Source organism: Columba livia, chromosome 3 (assembly GCF_036013475.1).
Source record: "Columba livia isolate bColLiv1 breed racing homer chromosome 3, bColLiv1.pat.W.v2, whole genome shotgun sequence".
NCBI lineage: Eukaryota > Metazoa > Chordata > Aves > Columbiformes > Columbidae > Columba > Columba livia.
The window spans coordinates 96,647,245-96,672,789 of NC_088604.1; the positions used below are offsets into that span (position 1 = coordinate 96,647,245).

At 44.5% G+C, this 25,545-nt stretch overlaps 1 protein-coding gene and 1 long non-coding RNA gene across 5 annotated transcripts; one reads left to right on the forward strand and one right to left on the reverse strand.

The window, feature by feature from the left end:
* Positions 1-11: 11 nt before the first annotated feature.
* LOC110355307 (uncharacterized) lies at positions 12-2,154 on the reverse strand. Its single transcript, XR_002407873.2, has 3 exons — positions 1,874-2,154; positions 1,153-1,240; positions 12-94 (listed from the first exon to the last, which is right to left on the reverse strand). It is a non-coding gene; the product is annotated as an uncharacterized LOC110355307 (long non-coding RNA).
* On the forward strand, positions 2,142-25,359 carry TRAF5 (TNF receptor associated factor 5). Of its 4 annotated transcripts, none has more exons than XM_065058387.1 (12): positions 2,142-2,420; positions 13,781-13,926; positions 14,293-14,629; positions 15,763-15,820; positions 17,111-17,212; positions 17,777-17,941; positions 18,248-18,325; positions 18,705-18,779; positions 19,057-19,149; positions 20,428-20,568; positions 21,087-21,255; positions 21,749-25,359. In XM_065058387.1, the coding sequence occupies exons 3-12, from the start codon at positions 14,415-14,417 to the stop codon at positions 22,324-22,326; spliced, it is 1,674 nt and encodes a 557-aa protein (XP_064914459.1). In that variant the 5' UTR covers positions 2,142-2,420; positions 13,781-13,926; positions 14,293-14,414; the 3' UTR covers positions 22,327-25,359. The 4 variants fall into 4 exon arrangements, with proteins under 4 accessions (XP_064914459.1, XP_064914461.1, XP_064914463.1 ...); XM_065058389.1 differs by having other exon boundaries at positions 14,405-14,629; XM_065058391.1 differs by having other exon boundaries at positions 14,410-14,629.
* Positions 25,360-25,545: the final 186 nt, after the last annotated feature.

Here is a 25,545-nt window from a genome sequence, read left to right on the forward strand (position 1 = left end):
ATTATAATTACCTTTGTCCTTAGGTTTTTGTTCATCTTTATACACTTGGGATTTTTCTTAAATCATACAGTGTTTATTCTTGACCCTTCAGTTCCTAGAAAACAACACAAACAGGTAGCTTATATGTGGGAGTTTTTGTATGAAGAGAGCAGAATCATGCAGTTTATGGAAGAGTTTCTGATGAAGGTTACTAAAACAGCATGCCTCTCGCTAGCAAAAGAAAGGAATAGACCGAAATTTTAGCTGGTGCTAGGCAGAAATGTGGTTGTCAGACAAAAACCAAAGCCAGGGCAAAGACCGGCTTACCAAAGTTGTTTGCTTAAAGCTGCATTTCAAAATGCAAAGGAAGCCATAGAGGAGGAGCTATAGTGGCTGTCACAGCTCTAGTGCAAAATGGTGCACTGCACGTTGTGCTGAATACAACTTGGTAGTTTCAATAGATGTGGTGAACCTCCAGCTTTTCCTGAGGTTGAAATAGCTAAACCTCAGTTTGCTTTTCTCTGAGTGAGGTAAAAGCAGGCACCATCACAACAGGCATCTGCTTTGACATCACAGGAAGTTGTGTGTGAGATATAAAAGGCAAATATAAACCCTTTTAACACCACTTGTCTGTTACTGATTAATTAAAAATCTGTAAAAATCATTAAAAAATCTATAAATTGTTAAAAATTTATAGTTGGGTAGGGAAGAGCGTCAAAATACACAGGCAACAGTATCTGGACTATTTAATAAGCACCTGGCCTGTTTTTTTATAACAGGCATCCTTAAAATTTATAGTAAAGTAGAACTCCAGTAAAACGAATATTCATTGGTGTTACTGATGTAGAAGTTTTCCCTTGAACTGGCACAAAAGGAAGCACAGATTCAGGAGTTGTGATTGCTGCTGCTGCTTCAGGGATATGGCTCTGAATGCAAACCAGGTCTCCTGCTATGCCCACTGAATCTTAAAGAGTTGTGATTTTTTTTTTAAGTAAGGCCTGAGCCCTGATACTTCATGATCCATTTGACAAATCCTTGTCACCGCAAAAGCTTCATTCCCGGGGACTGTAAAGTTCTGCAATACAAAGAGGATCATGAGTGCAGAAAATGCCCATCTTGGGAACTCAATCCCATCTCCAAATAAACTATTTATATTTATAAATATTTACTTACAGAAATGTAGTGCCTGTTGGTTCTGATGGATGGTCCTGTGAATTTCTCAGACAAGTGGTACCCAGGCTAATCAGGATATTCCTGAAAGCTAATTAAAAAACAACTTTTTTTCAAGAAGGAGTGTTTTAAAATGTCTCTCGTAGCTTCTACACCTTTGCTGGGCTCCCATAGTGAGTGCAATACAGACTGACACCCTTGGGAGGGGCAAGTCTGAGTCAGTTGAGCAAAAGAAAAATCTGAAACCATTCTATTACTATTGTTTTTAGAGCTCATCTTCAGACAATCCAGATACCACAGCCCAATTGTTTCTTTTTTCTGATTGTTTCTTTCTCGCAATCTTAGTGCTTTTCTCTGTGTGCTAGCAGGGTATTTTCCTTAGAGACTGGTTTTCCTAGAAGTTATTTAATGTGAAAGACAGAAGTGCAGCAGTAGGTAGTGGGGAGTGAGCAGTGAAACAGCTGCATCAGTACTGCTGGCTGGAGGATGACTGTGTTGTCTGTAAAAAATCCTTTGGCGTGTCTTACATACTTAGCAAATACTACTGGCATGTGGTAACAGCTAATGTCTGTGTTCTTTGCATATTTAGCATGGGGTTTGGTTTGCTGTTTCGGTACCGTAGATACAAATAATAAAAAAGAGTAACCGTATTCCAGGAAGGCAGGGAGATGCGAGGAGGGTGTATCGCCCAAAGGCGGGGTGGATGAAGTCTGCTGGTCCTTACCCACATAGCCGCTCATCGCCATGGGCTCTCAGGAGCCCGTCCTGAAAAACTTCTCTTAGCAGCCCACGGGGGGCTTCAGACCTGGCTTTATCAAGCCCTCCAGAGCGTTTGGGCGGCTGCAGAGCCCTGTGGTGAGCTCCGAGCAGGCGGCGAAGAGGGGCTGCCGGGAAGCCTTCCTAAACCGTGGGGGCTGGGAGCTAAAGGCGTGGATTAACGCCTAAGCGCCGTTTCCAAGGACGCAGGAGGGGAAACACCCCCGCTCCCTTTCCAGCCCGGGAACCCCGACGCCGTCCGGAGCGGCCTGCTGCCGGGGTCTCCCCGCTCGGGGGTTGCCATGAAACCGAAAGCGGCTCCCGCTGGCGGGGGCGGCAGCAGCTGCCAGGGGCGGCGGCACTAGCGCTTCCTCGCCGCGCCCCCCGCCCCGCCGCCGCGCACGGAGCCGCGCCCCGCGCAGCCAGGGCCGGCCCCGCACCTCCCGCGCCCCGCCGGCGGCGGCGGCGGCCACCGGGCCCCGCCACGGCCCCCGCCCGGAGGGCAGCGACCGCAGGTGCGGCGGGGGGAGGCGGGCGGTGCCGTGGGTGCGGGGGTCACGCCGGGGCCGGCAGGTGCAGCCGCGGCCGAGGGCGTGTCGGGGAGCGGGGCTGAGCGGCGCGGGGCCCGCGGGCGGTGCCGTCCGGGCCCGGCCCCGGGTCGCGGTGGTGGCGGGCGGGTGGCGGGAGGCCCCAGGCGGTGGGTGACACCCTCTCTGGAGGCTTCCTGCCCTCTCGCTTCCGAAGGCAAGTCTGCGCGGCGCTTTTGGGTTTTTTGCGGCGCGTTTCGCTTAAAAAGGAGGCTCGTGTGGAAAACCTGAACTTGTTGACCCCAGGGGTTTTCCCTTGGTGTGGAAGAGCCCCTCATGATGCTGGAGGGTTCCTACAGAGCTCAGCCCAGTCCCTGCAGGGGTGCGGGCTGCAGCCCGGGCCCCGCTCTCCTGTCACGAACTGATGCACCACAGCCGCCGCCCCCAGCGATGCTGAGGGGACCGTGGGCCCGGGGGATGCCGCCGAGATTGGCAGGGCTGAAATTTTTGGAGGCTGAGAAAGGGAACAATGAAGCAGGGGTTGCTCAGGTGAATGCCTTTGCAGCGACTCCGGTCTTTTTTTAAATTGCAGGGAACTGTGACACGAATCCCCGCTGGTGTCAATTGGATTGTGCTGAGGGGAGGGAATTTCCCTTCTGTGTGTGTGATCAGGGAGACCCAGCCAGTCCTCCAGCTTGCCCTGATTAACAGTGCTCAGGGAGCACACTGAGACAGGAGGCTTTGACCAAATACTTTCAACACTCTTAAGATTTAGAAGGAAAAATTGAGAGTTCCTATTGTTGCACTTCTTGAATTGTTTTGCCTATTAGCTTGGCTGTGCCTTCCTGCTGCCAGCCAAGAACAACTTTCCTCATAGCTTCTGTTTTATAAATATGGAATGGCTGAAAGGAGTGCAACCATGTGCTAAAAATAGCTGGGTGTATTCAGGTTAGGCGTGTTTCCAGACTGGCAGCAGTAACACGGTCGTATTTTTAAACCACCCCAGCTGATTATACACAGAGCACGCAGGTTTAACGATGAATGTAAAATTGAGGCACCCTGGGATGCTCTCTTGCAGAAGTACCAGCCTGGCTAGTGTTGCACTTCATCTGGTTTTATTTGAGGACTGCATTGCATTGTTGCCCTGGATCTTAGTGCAAGCCTTGGTAGCTGTGTGTTACACTCAACCTCAAGTCACCCAGAGTAACTTCCTTTGCTGTTAGCCTTGATTATCTTCTTATTTTTATCACATGGAGAAAAGTTTGCTGTGGGTGAGGACCCCGGTGTGCCAGGAGCTGTGTGAGCAGAAGGCAAAACCACAGCCCTTGGCTGAAGGGGGTTTATAATTCAAGTTGAGGGGGAGAGATGTGCCTGTGTATGAGAGCAATAGGAGACAGCAGGACCCTCCAGACCAGTGTGATAGTCAGAAGCCAGTTGTTCCCATCTGCTTGGCAAAGGAGATTTTACAGAAGAGATTTGAAGCAGAAGAGCCTGCTCATCTGCCCTCCCAGCACATGCTTGGTCAAATACATGACAAGGAGGCAGTGGAGCCTGGTGTCAACATTTGGCCAAAAATGAAACCAGCCCTTTTAAATCATTGGAGGTGATGCAGGGGCAAGTGGAGGGAGACTAGAACAGGTTTTGAAAGTCAAGAGGTTTTGGTGCAGTGGGGAAGTGGAGGGATGGGCAGAGAGGTGATGTGGTTATAGCTATGGCTTAGATAAATGAGCCTTGCGGCAGCACCCAGGGTGGATAAAGAAGTAAAAGATTGCATTTCAAGGGAAATGAGTGTTTGGAAAACCAGAGGATGATGATGATGGACAAGAGTTTTATTTGTGTAAGTGGACAAGAAATACATGTCAATACATATGAAGAAATATATATATCATATAGAGATACGAGAGAATTAATGCTTCAATCCCAAGATAGAGAGATGAAGGTTATAGATCTACGTGGAATACGGGCTGGCTGTGTCAGGTTTGGACACCGAGGGGCTGTGCAGAAGAAGGCCTCTTGGGGAAGGCTGGGGGCAGCGAGCTACCTGTGAGCTGGTGGTCATCCACAGTCCGAATACCGGCACAGGGGCCCAGAGTTCAGCTGATGCAGGAAGATGGTCTGCAGCAAGAGGGCCCATCTGTGAGTATCTGGCAGGAAGCTTATCTGAAGAGGTGTAACCTGCTGAAAGATAAGATCCAGAGTAACGTCAGGAAGGAAGAAAGAAAAGCTTATGGTACTCACAGAAACTGCAGACGGAATGGGAGTAATTGCAGAGTTTAGAGAGGATGAGGAGTGACATCTGTGGGGGACAAGACTTTAAAGCTAGAAGACTGCTGTTGGAGACTTTGACAAAAGGAATTTCAAATGAGTGCAATGAGCAAAAACCAGACAGCTCTTTAGGGTACTCCACAGGCTCCCTAATCAGTGTCCCTATGGCAGGAGTATAGTTTTTCTGCAGCTGTCAGTGCTGCAGGCCAGGTCAGGAGCTCATTGTTCTTGTGCCATGCATTGCTTGGGTCACTTTGCCAATTCCCTTCAGTGGGCAGCTCTAGACTTGTAAGATGCTTGCTTTCCCAGTCTTTATCTGTGTCCCATCTTTAAGCTAACCTGTAGCCCTCTATCTTCTGCAGTTACTTGTCTGACCCTTTGATTTCACATAAATAGACAAGTTTTATTATCAACAAATAGCTGACTATAGAGAGGTATTCCTCTCTCTGATCCTCCAGGGAGCCTGTGTGAGTTGCAACTTTTCTTGGGCTCCTGATCTTCTTGGGAGGGTTGGTTGTGGCTGCAGTGATACGGGCAGTTTCTTCCGTCTCGCAGACACATTGTCCTCAGCAGCCTGCCCGGAGCAGCGTGCCGACCCAAGGGTGCTGCCGCAGGACCCGGCCAGGTGGCTGGGGCACCTCAAGGCCAGCACACCCTGAGGCGCAGTGAGGATTTCAGAACCTCTTCGTTTGCTTTCTGGTCCTTTTCTGTACAAGTTTCTTGGTGAATGTGTGTGAAGAGTTAATATTCACGCTGTTAGTCGTCAGTCCCTTGACTGTACAGGTTTGGGCTGTGATGTGCGGTTGTTCCACACTCTTCCCACAGCCCAGGTTGTGGCTGTGCTCAGGAAGGTAAAGAAAATTGAGTCATGCGTATTGTTAATAAAAATGTTGCAAAAATTTCCATAGACTCCCCAGCTCAATCTTGCAGCAAATAACCAAGTGTGTGAGAAACTGCCTGCACCCTAAACCACCGTGGTTTTAATGTGGGACTGCCCAGAGTGCTCTGTAGTTAAGCATGTTTGTCTCTGAGGGGAGGAACTGATAAAGCAAGTTTTTGTATGTAATATACTGACATTTGCATACAGGGATTCTCTAAAGGTAAGTATGTTGCTGTGTGCTAATTTTGCAGAAGAGAATATTGACATGTAGAAATTATTATTATTGCTACACAAAGGCACCCAGTGACTAACCAAACCTCAAGGAGAAGAACAATCTGCAAAGCAGTTTTTCCCAAACTAGTCACTGTGAGACATGCAATGATCAGACCTGTGTGAAGTCACGTGATTTTCAGTCCTGTCTGCTATATCCATATGGTTGAAACTGGAATGTGGCCCTTACTAACTATGAAAGAAACAAAATCAAGGGTTTAATTTCTAAATATTGCCTTAGAGACAGCAGGTACAAACACTTGCCAGGTGACATATTCAAAGAAAGATATTATGGAAGGCTGCAGGGCATTCTCTATTAAAAAAAAACCCACCTTGTCCATTTGTCTGTCTCACTGTCATCAACATTAAGCCTTGTGTCGTGGCAGTTTTTTTACTGAGGAATTATGGACATGGACCTTGGTGATGTCTGAGATGCACCTTGAGGTCACTAAAACCAGCGATGCTGCTCACTGTTGGGAGCACTAAAGCTAAAACTGGTGCCAACGGCGAGAGCGGGGCTGGATGCTGCCCATGGTGTGCTTAGCATCCTTCTTACACAGCATCTGTGTAAGGTGCCAAATGGGACAGTTCTGCCATTCGCCCCTCACAGCAGGTCCCTGCACTGGGCTCATCCAGCCCGTGGCAGCGGCAGGGCTCACTGTGCAGTTCGTACCTCTGTAAATCTGCAGCCTGTCCGATTTGATTTCATGGGAAAGCCTTCTTAAGAACACATCCTTTCCCTTGTGTTTTTTTTTAAGAAAAGAAAATGGTGACAATATTTTCTGTCACTGCTTTCCCAACAGCAAGTTTGTGTCGTCCCTGATAACATTTGGGTTTTGACATTAGCGGTTGCCTTTTCAGTGAGGACTGTGACTAGGAAAATGTGTGTCCGTATGTCATTAAACACGTGTGTGTTAGAGCAAAATCCACAGAACTCATGAATTCCTGAGGCTGCTGTGCAGGGAATCGTTTACTCCTGGGACAAGGGAACGTGTCAGAAGAAGGGGGTGGCCAGCCTTGGCAAAGTTTGAATTCATGCTAGTGATTCGGATGAATAACCATTGAGTTGATCCATAGGTTTCTGTATACATGCTGATTAAGTTATCCACTAAGACTAAGTCAAAGCGTCAGAGGCATCAAAAATTAAAACCAAGACTCACTTATGCCTTTAGTAGGTGTTCATGGCCAAACCGACTAAATGGTCAAAGCACCTAAGTCCTGGATAGTGTATCCCCTTGGGGCAGGGAAGGAGATGTAAACTTTAAGGCCCCAAAGACCTAGTTCTACAAAAGGTGTAATGGCCTATTATTTGCTAGGAAAAGTGAGGACCTCACTTTGGCTCCAATACACTAAAAGAAAAAAAAAAATCATTAGTTGTCTTGCTCTCCACCCTTTAGTGTTGCCTATTTTCAGTAACTTCTGTTTCCTTGTTTTGTTCTTGTGTCTCTCTTTCTTTTCCTTCATTTTCTTTCCTAAATGCCGTTGCTTTCTGTATTTTCGCTCACCTTCATCCCCTTGAGCCTGCTTTGAACTTGATCAGGGTTTCAGCTCTGCAGTTGGTGCTGGAGGGCTGCCCATGAACAATAACACCGACCTATTGCTCTCTACTCATCTGCAGAGTGAAATTGTTTAAAATTAAGATCCTGCTCCTACTCAACTTCTCCATTTGGGGTTTTCCCCAAAGCTTCCCAGAAGCAGATGGTGCTTCCTGGAGCTGTGCTTGCAGAGCATGATGCTTTCTGCAGTGCTGCCTCCTCTTGATGAAACCATCCAGCTCCATCCTTCCTTCAGAGCTGCCGGCTTCAAGGAAAAGCCCACGTATGAGCTGTTTTGCTGTTCTGGTGTCAGCCTGTGCAGAGGTTGTGAATAGTCAACAGCTTGACCAGGGTGGTTTAAAAAACTTGACTGTAGAAATGAGCTGAGACTGCATCTAGAAATACAGATTGGATCAATTAAATTGATCCCAGAAAGAAGCAGCATACCTTCAAATCGATGCCTTTCCCTTTGCTACTGACTTCAGCAATAACTTGTCTGTTCCAGAGCTTCAGGGAAGGTTCAGGAAAACATGCAGTAGGTTGAGATGCCTCCTGGGAGGGAAGATGGAAATTGAAATAGGTTAGAAATGCCCTGGGAGCAAGCTTGGTTAAAGAGAAAAGGCTAAAGAGGGTATGTGTTAGATTTACTACAACACAGAAGCTTTCCTTGGAAAACTAGGATTTTAAATTACAGGAGAATTAAAATCTTTTGCTTGTATAGAAAATAACATACCCCACTTTAGGGGAGGGGGAAAAAAGAGACTAGAAAGCCAGGGGAGGTGGCAGAGGAAAATAAGGGAAGAGTGGGGTTAGGGAGGGAGCCCGTGGTGCTGCCACGAGGGCAGCAGGTTTTGGTCCAGGGAAGGAGGCTGACACAGAGTCAGCAGAGGGGAAGGCTGCCAGGGATCCTGTGTGCACAATTAGGCTCAGGCTACAAACTCATTAGACTTTATGGCCACTTAAATTATTACAAAACCAAATATAAACATTTATTTTCTCAAAATGGATTTTATCTCAGTTGGAGACTTCTGTTCTAAATGCAAAATGCCCGTGCAGCCTGTGGCGTGGGTTGGTGTAGTCGCTCTGTGACCGAGCTGGTGCTGTTTCCTCCCTGAGCCGTCCCTGCGCTTCCTGCAACCAGCGGGTCCTCCCGGGCTCGCCAGGGCGACCATGGGGGGAGCTGCAAGGTTGGACCCAGCTTTTCCTTAGGACCTTATGTGTTTCCTGCTGCCTATGTATTTTTTTTCTTTGGTCACATCACTCATCACTTTTGTGAAAGGTGAAAACTCCTCTGTATCCTGGACAAAAGCCATGGGAAAAGTTCCTGGTAAACTTACATTGCTCCAACTGGTAAAATCTGCAGTCCCTATATAAACGCAGTAAGGGAAAATACTTTTCAATGGCTTGCCTTCTGTCCTAACACTTTAAAAACATTTTTAGACATGATCTTTTCAAAGCTACGCTGGGGGATTTCCACTCCCTTGCTGCTTTAAAATGCTCGTACTGTTGTTTTAACCACAAAGCTTACGCTGGCACACACTCTCTCTCTCTCGCTCTCTCTCTCATTTTCTCCCCATTGAGGAGCAGCTACAGTGTTCAGGTACCGCTTTACGAAAACGTGCCTTGATAATGCTGGTGGGAGCCTAACGTTGCCAGCATTGTTTCTCATCTCTGAAGGGCTCTTCAGGTGTGAGCCGTGGCACTCAGGGGTGTGAGCGGCACGGGGTGCGCTGGGGCAAGTCTGCAGACCCTGGAACACCTCAGGAACTGAGTTCATCGCTTGAACTGGCAAAGCAGTGCTGGAGTGCCATAGGGGTGAGTGGTGGTGCCTTCTTACCAAAATTTCTGTTGGTGCTTGGGAAGGCAGGAACACAGCCAGGTATTGGTACAGAAGTGACGGGAACAAAATAATTTTCCAGCTGTGAATGAGATTATTATAAGACAAAAAATTTCTGTATTACTGTAATAATACTGTCTTGATTAGATGTAGAGAGATTTCTCGCTGATACAAAATTAATTCATTAATGATTAAGAGATCCACGGGAAAAAAAGCAGATGTAGCAAATAAGTTGTCCATAAAATCAAAGCTACTTCAGCACCAGACACACTTTGTTAGTTGTAAGAGTGTATTTTTTTTTTTAATGCTATCTATGTTGTAATCTATGCCTTTAAAAACTATTAATTCTTATGGGGATTTATTGTAATGCTTGACTGTAACTCTATGCAAAGAAAACCCTACTGTCTTAGTCTGCTTAGTGAAAATTTGCCTATGGAGATTAGCAAATTGATGCTTGCTTAGTACAGTTTTACTGTGCTTTGAGAATAAGGTAATAGTGGGATGGGAATTGGATAATATTGTCTATATAGGAAAGAATACAGATTTGTTCTGCTGCCTTCTCCAGCAACGTCCCCTGTGGGGCCTCAGGCTCATATCCAATAGGAAATTATTGCTGTTAGAAATATTCTCTCCTGGGTACCAGCTGGACCCTGCACTGCGGTTTTTAAGCGATCAGGACAACAGCAGAACAGCTCTGGAGGCTGAATTGCTGCCGGGTGAAGTAGGAGCAAGCCCTGAGGATCAGTGGTGGGTCTGTGCTGGCACAACAGGAGATCCTTTCCCTCCACAACCTTTGGGCTGGGGCCACAAATGATGCAGCTGTGGCCCTTCTCCCCCACGGGGACTCTGCAAGTGCATTTTGTTGCCAGCAGTCAAAATGTTGTAACTCCTCCTGGGTTGGAAGGGAGAAGGATGATCCTTCAGTGATGTCAGATGTCATCATCTGCTGTTTTCACATGGCTCCATATAATCTGCTATATCTTAAATATGTATTTCAAAGTGTATAGATAATTTTAGAAATTCTTCAGCAGACTCTGTTACCTATTCCTCTCCATATGTTAAGAGCTGGGGCAGTATATTGGTAGTAAATTATACAACTTTGTTATTTTAATTCAAAAATACTGTAGGTGGCTAATCTTCCTAGTATACAAGGCAACTTGGAGAGGGTCATGTTAATGCAAGATGTGGTCCCCTCCGTCATGTTTCTGCCTGTCACCTCCCAATGAAGTGAACTGATCTTAGACTTCTAAATTTGACAAAACTTTCCTCACTGTGACTAAGACAGGTTTCCAGTTCTGATGTACCGTAAAACATAGATAATTTTCAGAAGAAGGGAGAGGGCATCTTCTAAGACTTGTCCCTACCAAGTGTTTTAGGGCAAAGCTATAGAGCTGAACTAGAGCTTGGTGTATAGGAATTTAGGTGTATAACTTTTTTTCTATACCCTGTTATATGTATTTCGTGGAAGCATGATGAGTAAGGAAGCGATCACAGTGCTTTTTCCTGAGCAATACCCCACTCCTGGAGGGATTCCTGCTGACCTTTTGGGGGTGCTTGGCTTTGCCTGAGAGAAAACAGGAAAAACACATTCTCTTCAAAAAGAACAACCACATTATAGGGATGATTTTCTCTGTATGCAGTAAGTATTTTTTCATGGCTAAAAAAATTAACCTGTCTACAGTAGTTCCATGTGTTATCAGTGCTGCACACCGCTTCTCTCCATTCTGACTGCTGGTGGCGTAGACAGGCAGTGGCACTGCTGGAGGGGAACTGTTTGAACATGGCTTTAAAAATGTTAATTTATGTTATTGTAAGTCATGTCCATGCTGATTTTTCTCCTTCTTGTCATGTTCTGTTCATCTCTCACCCAGTTTCTGAGCAGTAAGATGTACTAAGTATGGAACATTTTAATGGAAAACATTTGGGCTCAGTTTGGTGTGGTGGTAGTTAAAACAGGGTAGCCCACATGTAAGAAAGTTTATTTTTGTTATGAAAATTCTCCCTTTTGGATTATTTCCAGTGAGGTTAAAGCATCTGCATACAACACCGTTATATGAAGGGTTGTTCCAGAAGCATTTTGCATGTGCTGCTGTTAGTGCAGACAGGGCTGGGACACTGAAATGGTCAGAAGGTGCAGCTGGGAGCTCTTTGTACTGCACTGCCATGGAGCTCCCACTCTTTGGTAGCTGTTTATAAGGCTTGGACTTAGTCTTGAGTGATTCAAACTGCTTTTATATGTGTGGTCTGACTTCCTTCAGTTTATTTCAGTCTGTGGAAACCCATTTTTTGACATGTAGATTTTCAGTGTTCATAGATGTTTGCTTTTGGTTTTTGTTTTTGGTTGGTTGGTTGGGTTTGAGGTTTTTTTGGTGCTGTTGCAGTGAAGTTGCAATGAAAATCCCTTCGCCGCATGTGTTGTGCATCTGCCACAAGCATCGTTACGCAGCCTGGGCCTGCCGCTCTCTAATGTTTTAGAACAGCACTACAGTTCACACACGTGCTGAAAAATCACAGTGTACACGCAGAAGGGATGCCTTCCCATTGCTATTAGCTGCAGACAGGCAGAAGTGAAAGCGGAGCTCCTCTCCTGTGAAGGCGTCAGCAGGAAATTGATTCAGTTAACCATTGGTGTGCTCTCACTGTCACAGAAAAAGCTCTTTTTCCCCTGATGGTTTCCCTTTGGTTTCAGTTCGGAAAGCATGGGTGCAGGCACTGGGAGCCGGAAATAGAAGAGCTTCTGCAATCCATCCTGAGTCACCGGTGGGTGTCGGGACAGGAGTTACCCGCTGCCTGCGATGCTTTGGATCGCATCCCGCCAAGCGCTGGCTGGCAGTGGGTCTGGCTCCTCTGAACCCGTCTCCCCAGCTGATTGACACAGGGGTCTCTCCAGCCTGGGTCAAGGTTTGCCATCCGCAGGCCCTTTCCTGGGGTGGCCCCTTTCCTCCAGCAAAACGGCTGCAAACCCCACAGCAGACTTCTTGCAAGGTGGGCAGTGGTGGCAAATGCCCCCAGTCTTCTGGGCACCCAGAGGTTTCCATTCTGCCCTCTGAGATGCAGGCTGGCCTTTACTGAAGTGCTCTTCCCTGTGCCCTGGTGTGCCCTCAGCTGTGCAACACAGTCCTGAGCGAGGCTGAGGTGGAGGAGACACTTTTGTGGAGATGCCACGTCTCCAATTTTAGGGATAGGATCTCAGTTGGGTGGGTTGTGAAAGTGCTAACGGAGATAAAGTCTCTCTTTTCAGCGAGAGAGCTGGAAGGCGTTGTGCCACAGCAGAGGCCTCCTTGCAGAAAGAGATGGGAATGAATGTGGATGATTTAGCGAGCAGCAGCAAGAGCTCTGAAGGAGTTTCTGGGTGGGATTTTGGACTGGTAGCTGTGTTTCTTCTTAATGCATCCTGTAACTCTGTTGCCTAAAACATCTTAACTTTGTTTACCCCAGCCAGAAGTACTTCTGGAGTTAAGGTCTACCCTTAAAGGCAAAATGGGTAAAACATGGAATTTTTTCTTCGTGTGTTTTTACATAGTGCAGCATTAGCTTGCTAAACTATACCATCAGATTTGGAGGGACTGAACAGGGTAATTTTCAAACTCCAGTTGGAATAGTAAGTCTTTATGCCTGGAATATGATTAGGGCTCGTATTCCTGTGGGTTACCGACAGTTCAGTTGTGCTGGAGTACCTCTGACATTCAGTCTGGTGGAGGGCAGGAGGCTCCCATAAGCTGAGCAGGTAAATACTGTGTGCAACCACAAACAAGGGTGCTGAGTTACAGGAGCACGTGAATGTTTGCTGTGAAATACATCTTTGTTGGTTGAGTGCTTTGGCTTGTTTCCAGATCAGGTACTTTACCTGTCCGCAGGTTTTCCTCACCCAATACGGGATGAGGAAAGTGGATGTTGCTTTCTAAAGACTAAAGTGGGTTGTGGCAGTGCTTGAGCTACTTCCATGGGCCAGGAACCCATCACAGCAGGGAAAGAGGGCAGCACATCAGTACTTGGCATTCTGTTTCATGCCAGATATAAAGTCATTAATGGTGACAGCTTGGCTCTGCTTCCCTACGAAAGCAGCAGGTACCCTTGGTGACCTTACAGGAGCTGAGTCAGAGCTCTCGGAGAGGCGCTGATGCCAGTAAGAGTGACTCGAGTGACAGACAGGGTGGGTGATGCACACAGAGGAGAAATAGCGTCCCACAGCACAGCTATAAAATTGAGCACTTCCCCCGCAAAACGACGTGAGAGCTCAGGTGCGTAGCGCTTTTGTGCACATCCTGTAAGGAAAAAATGTCTTCTGAACACAAAGCCACAAGAAATGGAAACCAGAGTGGCTTTAGGTCTTGAGCTACTTGCAAAAAACTGCAGCAAGATTGAGGGACGGGTGGCAAATCTCAAGGTTTGTGACTTACAGCTGGAAACAAACGTTGCTGGTTTTTCCTATTAGAAAATTAGCATTGGATTCCTGTGCTGTGTATGAGCTTTGGGAGGTTGAGAGAAAAAATCATGTCACGATTCTGATTGCAATCTTGCTTTTCTTTATTTCTTTTTTTTTTCCCACTGCTTCTTTCAGGCAGGATTAATACAGCCAAACACGTGCACATAATTAAGTAAAACTTTGAAAAATAGGATTAGTTTACGGCTATAAATGAGTGATCAACAGGAAAAAGACGGATGGCAAGTTAAGAGGCTTCGACTCCTGTAACACCTAAACTGAAGGTAAAATCACCTTGCTGCCTTTTTTTGTGTGTGTGCTGCTTGCTGTGAACCACAAACCTGGCTCCTGCTTGAATCAGTGCAATGAACTTGTAAAAGTCATGTGGGTGGGCTCCATGTTAAGTGTAGACTTTCCTGGCAGACATTAGGGCCAAGACTTGGCCTCTTCTTTCCTGAGACATGACTGTGACTCTTGTGATGTTTTTGAGACTGAGAGCTGCTGCGAGAAAATGTTAAGGAAACAAAAAAGTCTTTATTCTGGAGAATAATTTTCAGATTGTGAAACACTTTCCCAAAGAAGTGTGCACAGGTGCTTGTCGTGTAACCATAGTTCTGTGGTTCTCCGAGCGTTTCGTTGTTCTTCTGTAGTTGGCACTGCATTTCCCTCCAAAATCTGTCGCACCTGCTGCAAATGAGAACAGCCGAGGTGCGTGACTGCCGGTGAGTGTTTGAAGGGATTCCCCCTGTGTCTGGCTCCCAGTGCAGCTCCCATGGCCTGTGACGAACCCGCTGGTCTCTCGGGCATCTTCACGCGCCAGAACTCTGCCAGCGCCGTCTCTCTGGACTTTGAGCCTGACGCCGACTACAAGTTTGTCGAAACCTTAGAAGAGCGGTACAAGTGCGCCTACTGCCACCTCGTCCTTCGCAACCCCCACCAGACGGGATGCGGGCACCGATTTTGCCAGCAGTGTATTCTTTCTTTGAGGTCAGTGCAAACTTCTTCTGCATCCACAAGCTCCTTGGCCTCCCCTACCCAAAAAGAAGCAAAAGCCCTCTATAAATCAGCAGCGAGTGCCATAGTAACAGCACCAATCTGATGAAATGCTGAAGGAGTCGGCAGGGAAACTTTATTGAACTCATTGACTGTGAGCTCAGTGTTTTAAAGGTGTCTTTAAAGACCTTACCTGGTGCTGATGAGGAATAGTTCGGCAGCTGCAGGGAAGTCAGCGTAAAGAAATTGTTGATGTAAGCTTAAGCACTACTGTGTGAGATGCTGTTTTGGTCTGTCTGTCTAGCATTATGCTGTTCAGATGAGTTTGTTGCATTGATGTCTCACAGTATAGGCACTGGTGGTTAGATGAAGCTGATTTCACCTACTTCTGTATAATTTCTTTTAGTGGAGCTATAAAGCTGATGTTAGTATTACCCGGTACTACAGTCAGATCACAAGGCTGCTGGCATCCATCTGCTTGGGATTTAGCTGCAGGTACAAATGCGTTTACCCTGCAGACCTGTCTGGAAATGCATTATGTACTGTTTGGTGTACCCGAGGGCAGAATTTGGCTGCAGAGGAGCCTGATTATGGGGATGGATGTCGCCATTTACCTTTTATGAATTTTAGATGTTTCATGTTTCTCTCTCTGGATTGCCTCCCTTTTGTACTGCCTCAATAAACATTTTATTGTTCTGTATCACAGGACTTCTGGAAGCCTTTTAGGACAGGAGCCGTTAGATCTTCCTTTACTAATGTAGCAAGGAGAGTGCTGCTTGCACTAGGCAAAGGCTGGTTTAGTGCACACGATGGGGTTTTTCCAGATAAGACATTTGCAAGCAGCAGATGGCCAGAGAGTGACAAAGTCCCCTTAATTAAAAATCATCTTAGCACTCATAGGACAAACTCTGCTTTTTGTTAAATATTCACTGTTGCAGCTTAATGCCCTCTAAGAGCTGTGGGCACAATTTGGCTTGTAGGTGCCAATTGAAAGTGCTTTCAAATAGCTTTTTTAGTTTTTATGGTACCTAGTACTGACTCCTTCCAGAGTCAGATTCTAGTATAGCCCACTTTCATAAAATAAATCAAATTTTCTGTGGGTTAATATGACTCTTCTTTTGATCTAGAGAGTTGAATGCAGTACCTACCTGTCCTGTTGACAAAGAAACAATAAAAATGCACGAGGTAAGTGGCTGTAGTTTTGCTTCAGCAGTCAACATCTGCATGGAAAAGGCAAGGAGCTGAGAACCAGGTGGCTCAGTCTGCTAGTCCTCAGGGGCAGCACAGGTTTTGTCTCGAAAATGATGCTAAGGGAAGCAGCATATACAGTGGTGCTCTCCCAGAAAGGAAATCTGGATGTATAGCTAAAGCTCTAAATAATACCTCATGTTCTGAACTTATTTCATTTTAGTCCTCTGTATTTCCAGTGTCAAAGAGTTTCACAAAGTTTTAAATCTTCCCTAGCTGTCAAATGTCTTTTTTAGCAGAGAGTTTATTGACTTGCCTTTTTAATGCCCTGTCCTGCTGTGGAGATCTTGTTTATTTGATTGTCTGTGTTTTCATTTGGTTATAATTTCCTGCCTTAAATATTTCCATTACATGTCATTAACCCTGCAGACTTAATTCACTTTTCGGTAATGTTTTAGAGGAAAAGACAAGTTCATACTTCTCATTTTGCAAGCCTCTGATTTTTTGGTTTTGTTTTATTTTAATGGATTCATTTGTTTTTATTTATATGCCAAGGCTTGAAAGTATGCTGCATACTTAGTCCTGTCAGAATGAGTCTTCCAGTGAAATCGAGTGTCTCTTTCCTCTCTTTCTCTCTCTCCTATTCCTGAGAGGAAATTGTAATCAGACTTTCCACATGATTTTTGTTTTTCACCTGCTGTCTTCTACTTGGTGCAAATTTTGATGGCGGTAGTGCAACAGTGAGCAGCTTTCTCATGCTGGTATAGGAAGATCTCTGAATAAGACTGAAAGTTTGCTCTGGGGGCTCAATTTGGTTCTGTGTACGCAGCTGGGGTCAGTGCTGTTTCTCAGAGTCTGTGGAAGGGATGTCTCAGCATCGTCTCCATCCCAAGGGCGTGCTGCGCGCTCCAACCCGGAGCTGCCTGCACAGAGCTGCTTTGGCCTTTGGGGCCCATTAGCTCCAGCTGCTTTCTTCTCCATACAGGCAGGCCCTGGCATTGGTTTTGTAGCTTCTGAGCTACCAGTCTGGCTGATTGAGGGATGGATCAGCGTCTGTGGAATAACTATAGGGTAAAAAAAAACCCCTATGGTTATTAGAAAGTTAAAATAAGTGTTAATTTCTATTTTTAGCATGCATTTTCAATATGATTTATCAAGAACCATACTCACAATTATGGAGTCCACACTTGCGTGCTTAAAAGATTTTTTTGGTGATGTTTTCCTTTTTTATGTTCTTTCTAACACCCTATGTGACTGCATGTGAAGGCTGGTTTGCTTCCTTCACAGGTATTCAAAGACAACTGCTGTAAAAGAGAAGTTCTCAACTTGCATGTGTTCTGCAAAAACATCCCTGACTGCAATTCGAAAATAATTCTGGGGCGATATCAGGTTAGTTTGCTTGATCAAATTTTGAAGCCTTTAATTTTCATGCAAACTTTCTGTATTTATTTTAAGTTAAATTTCAGTGATTTTCTTCAGACTTTGGAGTTATTGTAGCAATGTAGTTTAAGTACATAGATTATGACTTAGCTGTCCACTATAAGTAATGAATGTTAAGCTCAAAATATTATGGCTGTAAACTTGTTCCAGCTTTGCCTTAGGTTATTTGTTTAATAAGAACCATTTACTTTATTTAGTTTTAGTATATCCATAGCATCTATACATATGTTCTGTATGCTTAGGCCCCATGCGATGTTTGATTCAAGAAAACTTGCCAAAACATACTGGCCATTTGGGCCTTTATTTGGTCTATCAATTGAATGAAAAGTGGAAGTCATACAAAGGACCCTCCAAATTTTCTTGTTCACTTTAGTTTTGAGGTTGGAGAAAGTTTGTGGAAGGAAGGAGTATTTGGAGCTTGTTACCAAACTGCCCAATGTTTCTGTGGGTCTGTTGGGCAGCTGGAGATGCGATGAAATACTTCAGGGTTTAATTTGCTGTTGTGTGTTTCAGGAGCATCTTCAGCAGTGTTTGTTTGAAAGCGTGCAATGCACTAATGATGGATGTATCGATCAAATTCCTCGGAAAGACTTGAAAGAACATTTGAGCCAGCACTGTAAATTTCGAGAAGAAATGTGTCAGTACTGTAATAAATCTGTGGTGTTAAATAACATAAAGGTAAGATTATAAAGCTTTCCCGGGGAGCCCACAGCACATTTCCTCTTAATGTTGCTGAGTGAAAAGTTTCCAGTGTTGCAATGGGGCTTAACAACTCCTGAAACAAAATTTGACTGAGGAGCTGAAGGAGAGAGTAAAATAAATGTGCTTTTAAACAATACCAGTTGCTGTTGCTGTCTTACAAACAACGATGTATATATGGGGCTTCCACGTATGTGTTTAGGGTTACTTTTTGTATAGCTTCCTCTAGGAACACTGCTTTACAAAAATGCAAACCACTGCCTTGTTTTACTTCTTTTTCCCCAGAATCATGAGAAAAATGACTGTCCTGATTATCCTGTGCCTTGTCTTCAGAACTGTTCACAAATAATTCTGAAAAAGGAGGTACTATTATTTTTTTCATATACTGTGATTCAGCAGATCACACACATTCGTGAAAACTGAAAGTTATGTTGCAGAGTACATTGGCCCATGCCGATAAAACTTCATTTCTCTAAGTATTTTCTTTGTTTGGTCCTTAAAGGGATATATACATCTCACCTTACAAGTGAGGTATTCGGTCACTGCAAACCATTGGCATTTGGCAGTATGGAAAAATACCTGGCTTGCTTATTGACTCTTAATATTACTTTTCCCATTCGTGTGATCTCTGGTGTCATGACATTGTCCTTCATTCACCCTTTATGCAGGCACTGGGATTTTATCAGTGTGGCACTTTAGTTAATATTTATTTCATTACAAGCGTCTTTGTTGATACATGCAGATTGACAAGCACCACGCTGTGTGTCCTGAGGCAGAAGTGGACTGCCCGTATAAGCAGTATGGCTGTCTTGTGAAGGTACTGTTTTCTACATCTTTGTCTGTACTGGGACTGGAATTTGTCTCCCAAACCAATCAGAATAATTAATCAAAAAACCCCCATTTTTTGTTCTTTCACAATCATTTCTAGTATTGGCTAGGATGCTGTGCTAGAGGATCAGCACTTCCATTCCCCCACTTTCAAAGCACAGAGGAGACATTTTAAATGCTTGCATCAAGAATTTTTTTACTAACAGCTTCAGAAATCTGCATGTCTTATTATTTTATTCTTTCACTTCCCCCTCTGCCTCACTAAGGTTAAAAGAGGAAAACTTGCTGAACATGAAAACGGCGCCCTGAGGGAACACATGCTGCAGATTTTAGACAAGAACTCCCGGTTGGAAGAACAGGTAAGTCCTATTTAATGAGCACTCTTCAGCAGTGCTTGGCCGGTTGGAGGATGACATGAGATTCTGCATTTGTTCCCTGGTTTAGCTCAGCTGCATTGCAAAACACTGTTTTTATCATATTTGCACACCTCAAAAGTCAGAATAAGCTCTTCTACTGAAATCAGTCAATTAGGTGGAAACCTCTCTGTGCTCAGGCATGTATATTCTTCACCAAGCACGGTGGGAGGCTCGTTGCTATCACTCATATCATCCGCTTTCAGTCTCTGCTTACAGCGGATATGAGGTTTGGAGATAGACCATTTTAAAGTTTCAGTGGACAGTCAGATTGCTCAGAAAAGGAGCCTTTAGATGCCCAAGTCACCTCCTCTGTAGAGGCAGCACAGAGCCAGTTGCAAGCACTTTTTCCACTCACGATCATTTCTGCAGCTCCCAGCAGGTAACACTGAGGGTATGTTACCCAGTCCTACCAAGGCGAATGCATCCAAAGTGGTGGGTGACTTGCTCTTCTGCTTGCTCATGCTAAATGTACATGCCCCAAAGTGCTACAGCTTGGTTTTGGAGTTAGCATCCCTCATTGACTCATCTGTTTCACTGATTAGACCTCAGTAGAGAGAAAAAAAAAAGTGTACACATACACACAGAAACACTTGCACATGTGCACATGTAAGTATGTGTTATCCCCCTATAGAGCTGAATGGATCATTGTGATGGGGACAAGAGATATGGGTCTCTTTCTGTGCGCTTGTCACCACACAGATCTATTAAAGAATATTATTACCTTATGTTCCATTCTTGCCTGTGCTTACCCAGGAATTGTAAATTAAGCAGTGCTGTACCTAGCTAAGTTAGAGGCTTTGCACTGTAAACTTTTCCACTTTCTTCTATATGGGGGGCAGAATTTTTAGAAGGGTGTGTTATGACAGGACAAGGGGTGATGGTTTTAAACTAAAAGAGAGGAGATTCAGGCTAGACGTGAGGAAGACATTGTTTGCACTGAGGGTGGTGAAGCAGTGGCCCAGGTTACCCAGCAAGGTGGTAGATGCCCCATCCCTGGAGACATTCCAGGCCAGGCTGGACAGGGCTCTGAGCAACCTGATCTAGTTGAAGATGTCCCTGCTCATTGCAGGGGGTTGGACTAGATGAGCTTTGAAGGTCCCTTCCAACCCAAACTCTTCTATGATTCTATGATTCTACAGTCACGTATGTTTTAATTTGATCTATGTATATTTTGGTGTGCCATAGTGTTTTTACTTTTTTTTTTTTCCCCCCCATCTGTAGATATCTGACCTGTATAAGAGCCTGGAATGTAAAGAGATTAAAATTCAGCAGCTAGCGGAGGCCATTAATAAGTGTGAGAAAGAATTCAGACAGTTTACACAACTGTTTGGTAAAAATAGCAACTTAATGGTCAGCACACAGGTGAGACATTAATTTTACCTTTTTTGGTCAATGGCTTTTTTGTATCCTTAAATGTGTTTAACCTCTAATAGTTGTTACTAATAGCAGGGCAATAACAAATACTGTCTCCCAGACACTTCACAAGCCCTTCTTGTTTTTCTACAGTACAGTATTGTCTTTTCATTTTAACCAATAAAGAAGTTTGGATATCTGATCTGGACAAAACGCGCTGTATAGATTCCCATGGCCAGAGCCCCATGGCAGATATGCTGGTGTAAATTTGAATAATCAGTTGAATGAGGTGATGCAGTGTGAACAGATCTGAGTAAGGGGTGGCTTCTCAGTCACTAAATGACGATTTAACTGTAAAAGAACATTTGGACACATCCCTAAGCCAGCAGACTACTTTTGAATGCACCATGTAGTTGATGTTGCTAACATGCTAAAGGCTTCTTTATCTTATTTCAAATGAAATGGCTGATTATATGAATGTCTCTTGTCTCTGCTTCCACCCTTTTCCAATGGCATGAACTGGGAAGGCTCTGGCCAGCCACCTGGATAAGTCTGCACGCCTGGAATCTCAGGTGAAACAGCTCATACAGATGGCAAACCAGCAGCAAAATAAATTAGACTTGCGACCCCTGTTTGACACAATTGAAAACATAAAACAGAAGATTGCCCTGATGGAGACATATGACCAGCGCTTGGGTGTGTTGGAACTTTTGTTTCTTTTCTACATGTGTGTGGGGCTTCTGCTGATTTACTGGTGGGTTATGTAGAGGCTCTGGTGCTACAGTCAGTTAATTGCACCTATTAGCCAGAAAGGGCTTTCTTTTTCTTGCTTTCTAAGACCAAGCTGTGGTGGTGTGCACTGTGTCCTCCAGCTTTCCCCTGCTCCGCAGTGTCTCCCAAATTCCTGTGGCACTGCAGGGCCAAAGAGCTGGTGCACTGTGATGGAGGCCGTGGTACTGTCCGTAGTTGAACATTAAATCTGGTTTGTATTTTCCAGTTTTCCTTACTAAACTACAAGCAGGAATTACAATAACAAATAGTTAACAGGTCTAGTAACACTAGTTAACAGCCTGTACTCCGGCTTGAGTAGTTCAGTATTGTCAGCTCAAGTCTGGTTGCTCTTTGTATCTGGCGCTCTGACAGTTTTATTTTAACAGTTTTATTTTAACTCTTCTTTTTTTCCCTCCAGTTGTTTTGGAAGGTCAGTCCAGCAAACACGACCTCCAGATCAATATTCACAAAGCACAGCTCAATAAAAATGAAGAACGATTTAAGCTTTTGGAAGGCACATGCTACAATGGGAAATTAATCTGGAAAATCACAGACTACAAGATGAAGAAAAAAGAAGCGGTGGAAGGCCGTGTCCTCTCCATATTCAGCCAGCCCTTTTACACCAGCCGCTGCGGGTACAGGTTGTGTGCGAGAGCCTACCTGAACGGGGATGGTTCAGGAAAGGGAACACACGTCTCTCTCTACTTCGTAGTGATGAGAGGGGAGTTTGACTCGCTGCTACTCTGGCCTTTCAAGCAAAAAGTTACGCTTATGCTTTTGGACCAAAGTGGGAAAAAAAATCACATCGTGGAAGTGTTTAGAGCTGACCCCAATAGCAGCAGTTTCAAAAGGCCAGATGGAGAAATGAATATTGCCTCTGGATGTCCACGCTTCGTGCCACATACTGTCCTGGAAAACACAAAGAACACCTACATTAGAGATGACACTCTGTTTTTGAAAGTGGTTGTGGATTTAACCGATTTGGAGGAATTGTGAAAAGTGTGCCCGCTCAGTGTGACTGCTTTAACCCTTCAGAAATGCTTTCTTGGTGACTACCAGCCATGCAATAGTGAATTGCCACTAGTCAAGCTACTGATACCGTTTCGAGGCTTTTGGACCGCCTAAGAGAATGAATTGCCAAAGCATCAGCCTTTCCTTTTTTAACCTTTTCTCAAGACTGCATTTTTAAGGCAGCTAGAAGTCCAGTTTGATGTGAACATGCGTTTGACCCAGACTTGGCTCGGTCCAGGCTGGGGGGAATGCTTGGTTCACATCACCAGACTGGTGTTTGGAGATGAAACTCCCTCAGTAAGCCCCCTGGAGCCCAAGCAGGCCTATGGGCTCCTGTCCCTCACACTGAACTGAAGCCATGCCCAAGTGTGCAAGTACATTTCACCTGTCTGAAATGGAAACATTTCAACATTAGCACATTTGAATCAATGCATCTGGATCCTTCCATCTCCTGGATTTTTGAAGTGGGAGAATGACTTCAGTTAGGCAGGGAAAAAAATTGTCCTGGGATCTTGCTGCTTTTTTTTTTTTTTAATTTTAATTGTTCTTTCCAGACAGCCCAGAGGAAGATGCCAATGCCTCTTACTTTTCTAGCATGGTATTTCAGCTGTATAGAGTACCACCAGGTCACAACAGCTTCGTTATGTCCTTTCTGTTCCTGCCTAGTGCCTTGGGACTGATTTCCACTGCTGGTAAACATTCACAGTCCCCATCTGAAGTCAAAAGAAGCTGCAGGTGCTTCTCACCTCTCAGGACACAGCCACAAGTGGGGTACTCGGCCAGTCTGCCAGCTCTTGGCTACGCTGTTGGAAGAAGAAGGACAAAACCCTTGTAGTTTTGCTCCCACATCTGCACAAGAGAGATGTTTTCTGTCTTACCAGCTCTACAAAAGGCAGGAAGAGCTTTGGATATCTGCTTGGGAAAAAGCCCACGTAACATGCACCGTTCCCCTCAGCTAGAAATTTGAAAGTTTGGGAAAGAAGGGGGAAAATGGATTAGGGAGTGAGATTGCTGTAAGAACCAAATTCTCACAGGTAGTGCAGCTCTAGTGTTTGTTACAGGGTGAGGCAGTTGCTGAGGAACAACTGCTGACTATGAAGTACGTCTGAAGATCTTAATTTTTATTCCAAGTTCCTTCTATCCTGCAAGGGAATGTGTGCATTGTATGGGGTTTATTGCAGAGGCGCTAAAACCACCAAGATCAGGCACTGAGGAACAAGTGACAAAGAATACACGTGCCTTTTAAAAGCCTTTTGGGTGCCTGTAAGAGGGATGTAATTTTGCACACTTGGTCATTTTGTTATTACAAGTGACAGAATTTTGTGTCTCTCATCTCTCACGGATCAGGTAGTGAAACACCACAACATTATCCATCGCTCCTGCGGTCCACTGGCAGAGTAAACCTGGAGCTTGTTAAGAGACAGCAAGAAACCAAGCTGGGTTTAGAGTAAGAGTAAACTAGGCAGGATAAAAATCAAAACGGGGCACAGACTGCAAGGCATGAGGTAGAAAATTCAAGAGGGCAAGTGTGGCAAACTCAAAAATGCCCTTTCTGTGTGGGATGTTGATATTAAGTGAAATAATATGATTTGAGGATTGATACTAAGACGAAGGCAAAATGCCATATTTTGTATCAGTAATCTCATTGTTAGACATTTACTTTCCCACACAGTTTCCAGGACACAATTCATACACAGATATTTTCAAATTTGGGGGTGGAGAGGAAAACACCTTATTTATCTGTACCTCATGGTGCATCAGCACATCTGGAATCTTTGGTTTGGTCTAGATATCCTTTTTGCTGTATGATATCAGGATGTACTGGGCCACCGTAGGGGCTTTTTGTGTTCCCAAGGATAGATGGTGAGGAACTGATTTTATTCTTGTGTGCTGCTGTGGCTGACTTTAGGAGGCATTTTGGCTGTACAACAGAGAGAATTAGGCCTCATGTCCCTAACTCTTTGTTGCAGAGAGAGCAAGCGTGGTTTGAAAATGGTGTGGCATTCTAGGACATCAATCCTGAGCCTCGGACATGGACTTCATGTTGACCATCACTTTAATATTTGTCATGTAACTTTCAAAGTGGCACAACTTGCATAATAACCACTAAAGACTGACTGAAATGTACCGTTTGTGTTTCATGGGACTCTCCAGTATGTTGAGTGTAAAATACAGAAAGCGATAAAGAACTCGGACAGTCCAGGGAGGCAAGATGGGAAGGGTGCGGTCTGTATCCTGGCAAATTCCCAGCCCTCTCTGCCTCCACCACCCCAAGCATAAAATGGGGATAATAATACTTGCAGAAGTGTTGGGGCTATTTAAGTGTTTGTGGGGAATTTTGAGCATGAAAAGAGCTAAGTATTATTAAAACTCCATTTCTAATTTTTAGAGTAGGTGATGGCATAGTGATGTGGATAAGTGTTTAGTGTGTTCCTGGGCAGGTTTCGAAAGCATGTTCGGTTTTAGCCAGTCTGTACTGCAGTCTCTACCTACCAGTTGTGTTTAGGTTTTTGCCACGAATATTCCTTTTAAAGTTTTGAAGCACAAATGATTCATCCTGGGTGACGGAAACATCCCTTTTGAAATACTGCCTGTTTTATAAAGAATTAGTTGAGAAAAAGAATTTTTTAAAGGCAACCTTTAAATTGGTTCTTTTTATTACAACAACTGAGAGATTTGTGTTAAAATTTTCAGTGATTTTTACTACTTGTGAACAGGATTTTGAATTTCATCCCATTCCTAATAAAGAAAAAAGTGTCGTATAGCATGAATTGTCAGGAATAATTTTGATGTTGCATGAAAAACACCAAAAGACTGTTCAATACTATTGTACTGGGTAAGTAACCAAAAGAACCTAGGGTATTTCTACATCTGCATACAGTATGTTTTTAATGTATTTATTGACAGTTTGTAGTTGTTTGAATATCTCTTACTACAATACAGGCATTTTTCTAGCCAAATGCCATCACTGTATAAGTAAACTAATGTAAGAATAAATAATTTTGCCATCCTTCTGGATTGAGTGTGGCATATATTCCTTTTGGCTGGATTTAAGCGGACTTTTTAGAAGGATGTGGAATACTGGATATTTGTTTACAATTTAAAAAAAAGTGGACACTGCTTTGGATTAAGAATCAATCTTTCATAATTATTTTGGTTTATACTTGAATATTGTAAAACGGCTGCACATTGAAGTTCAGTAAA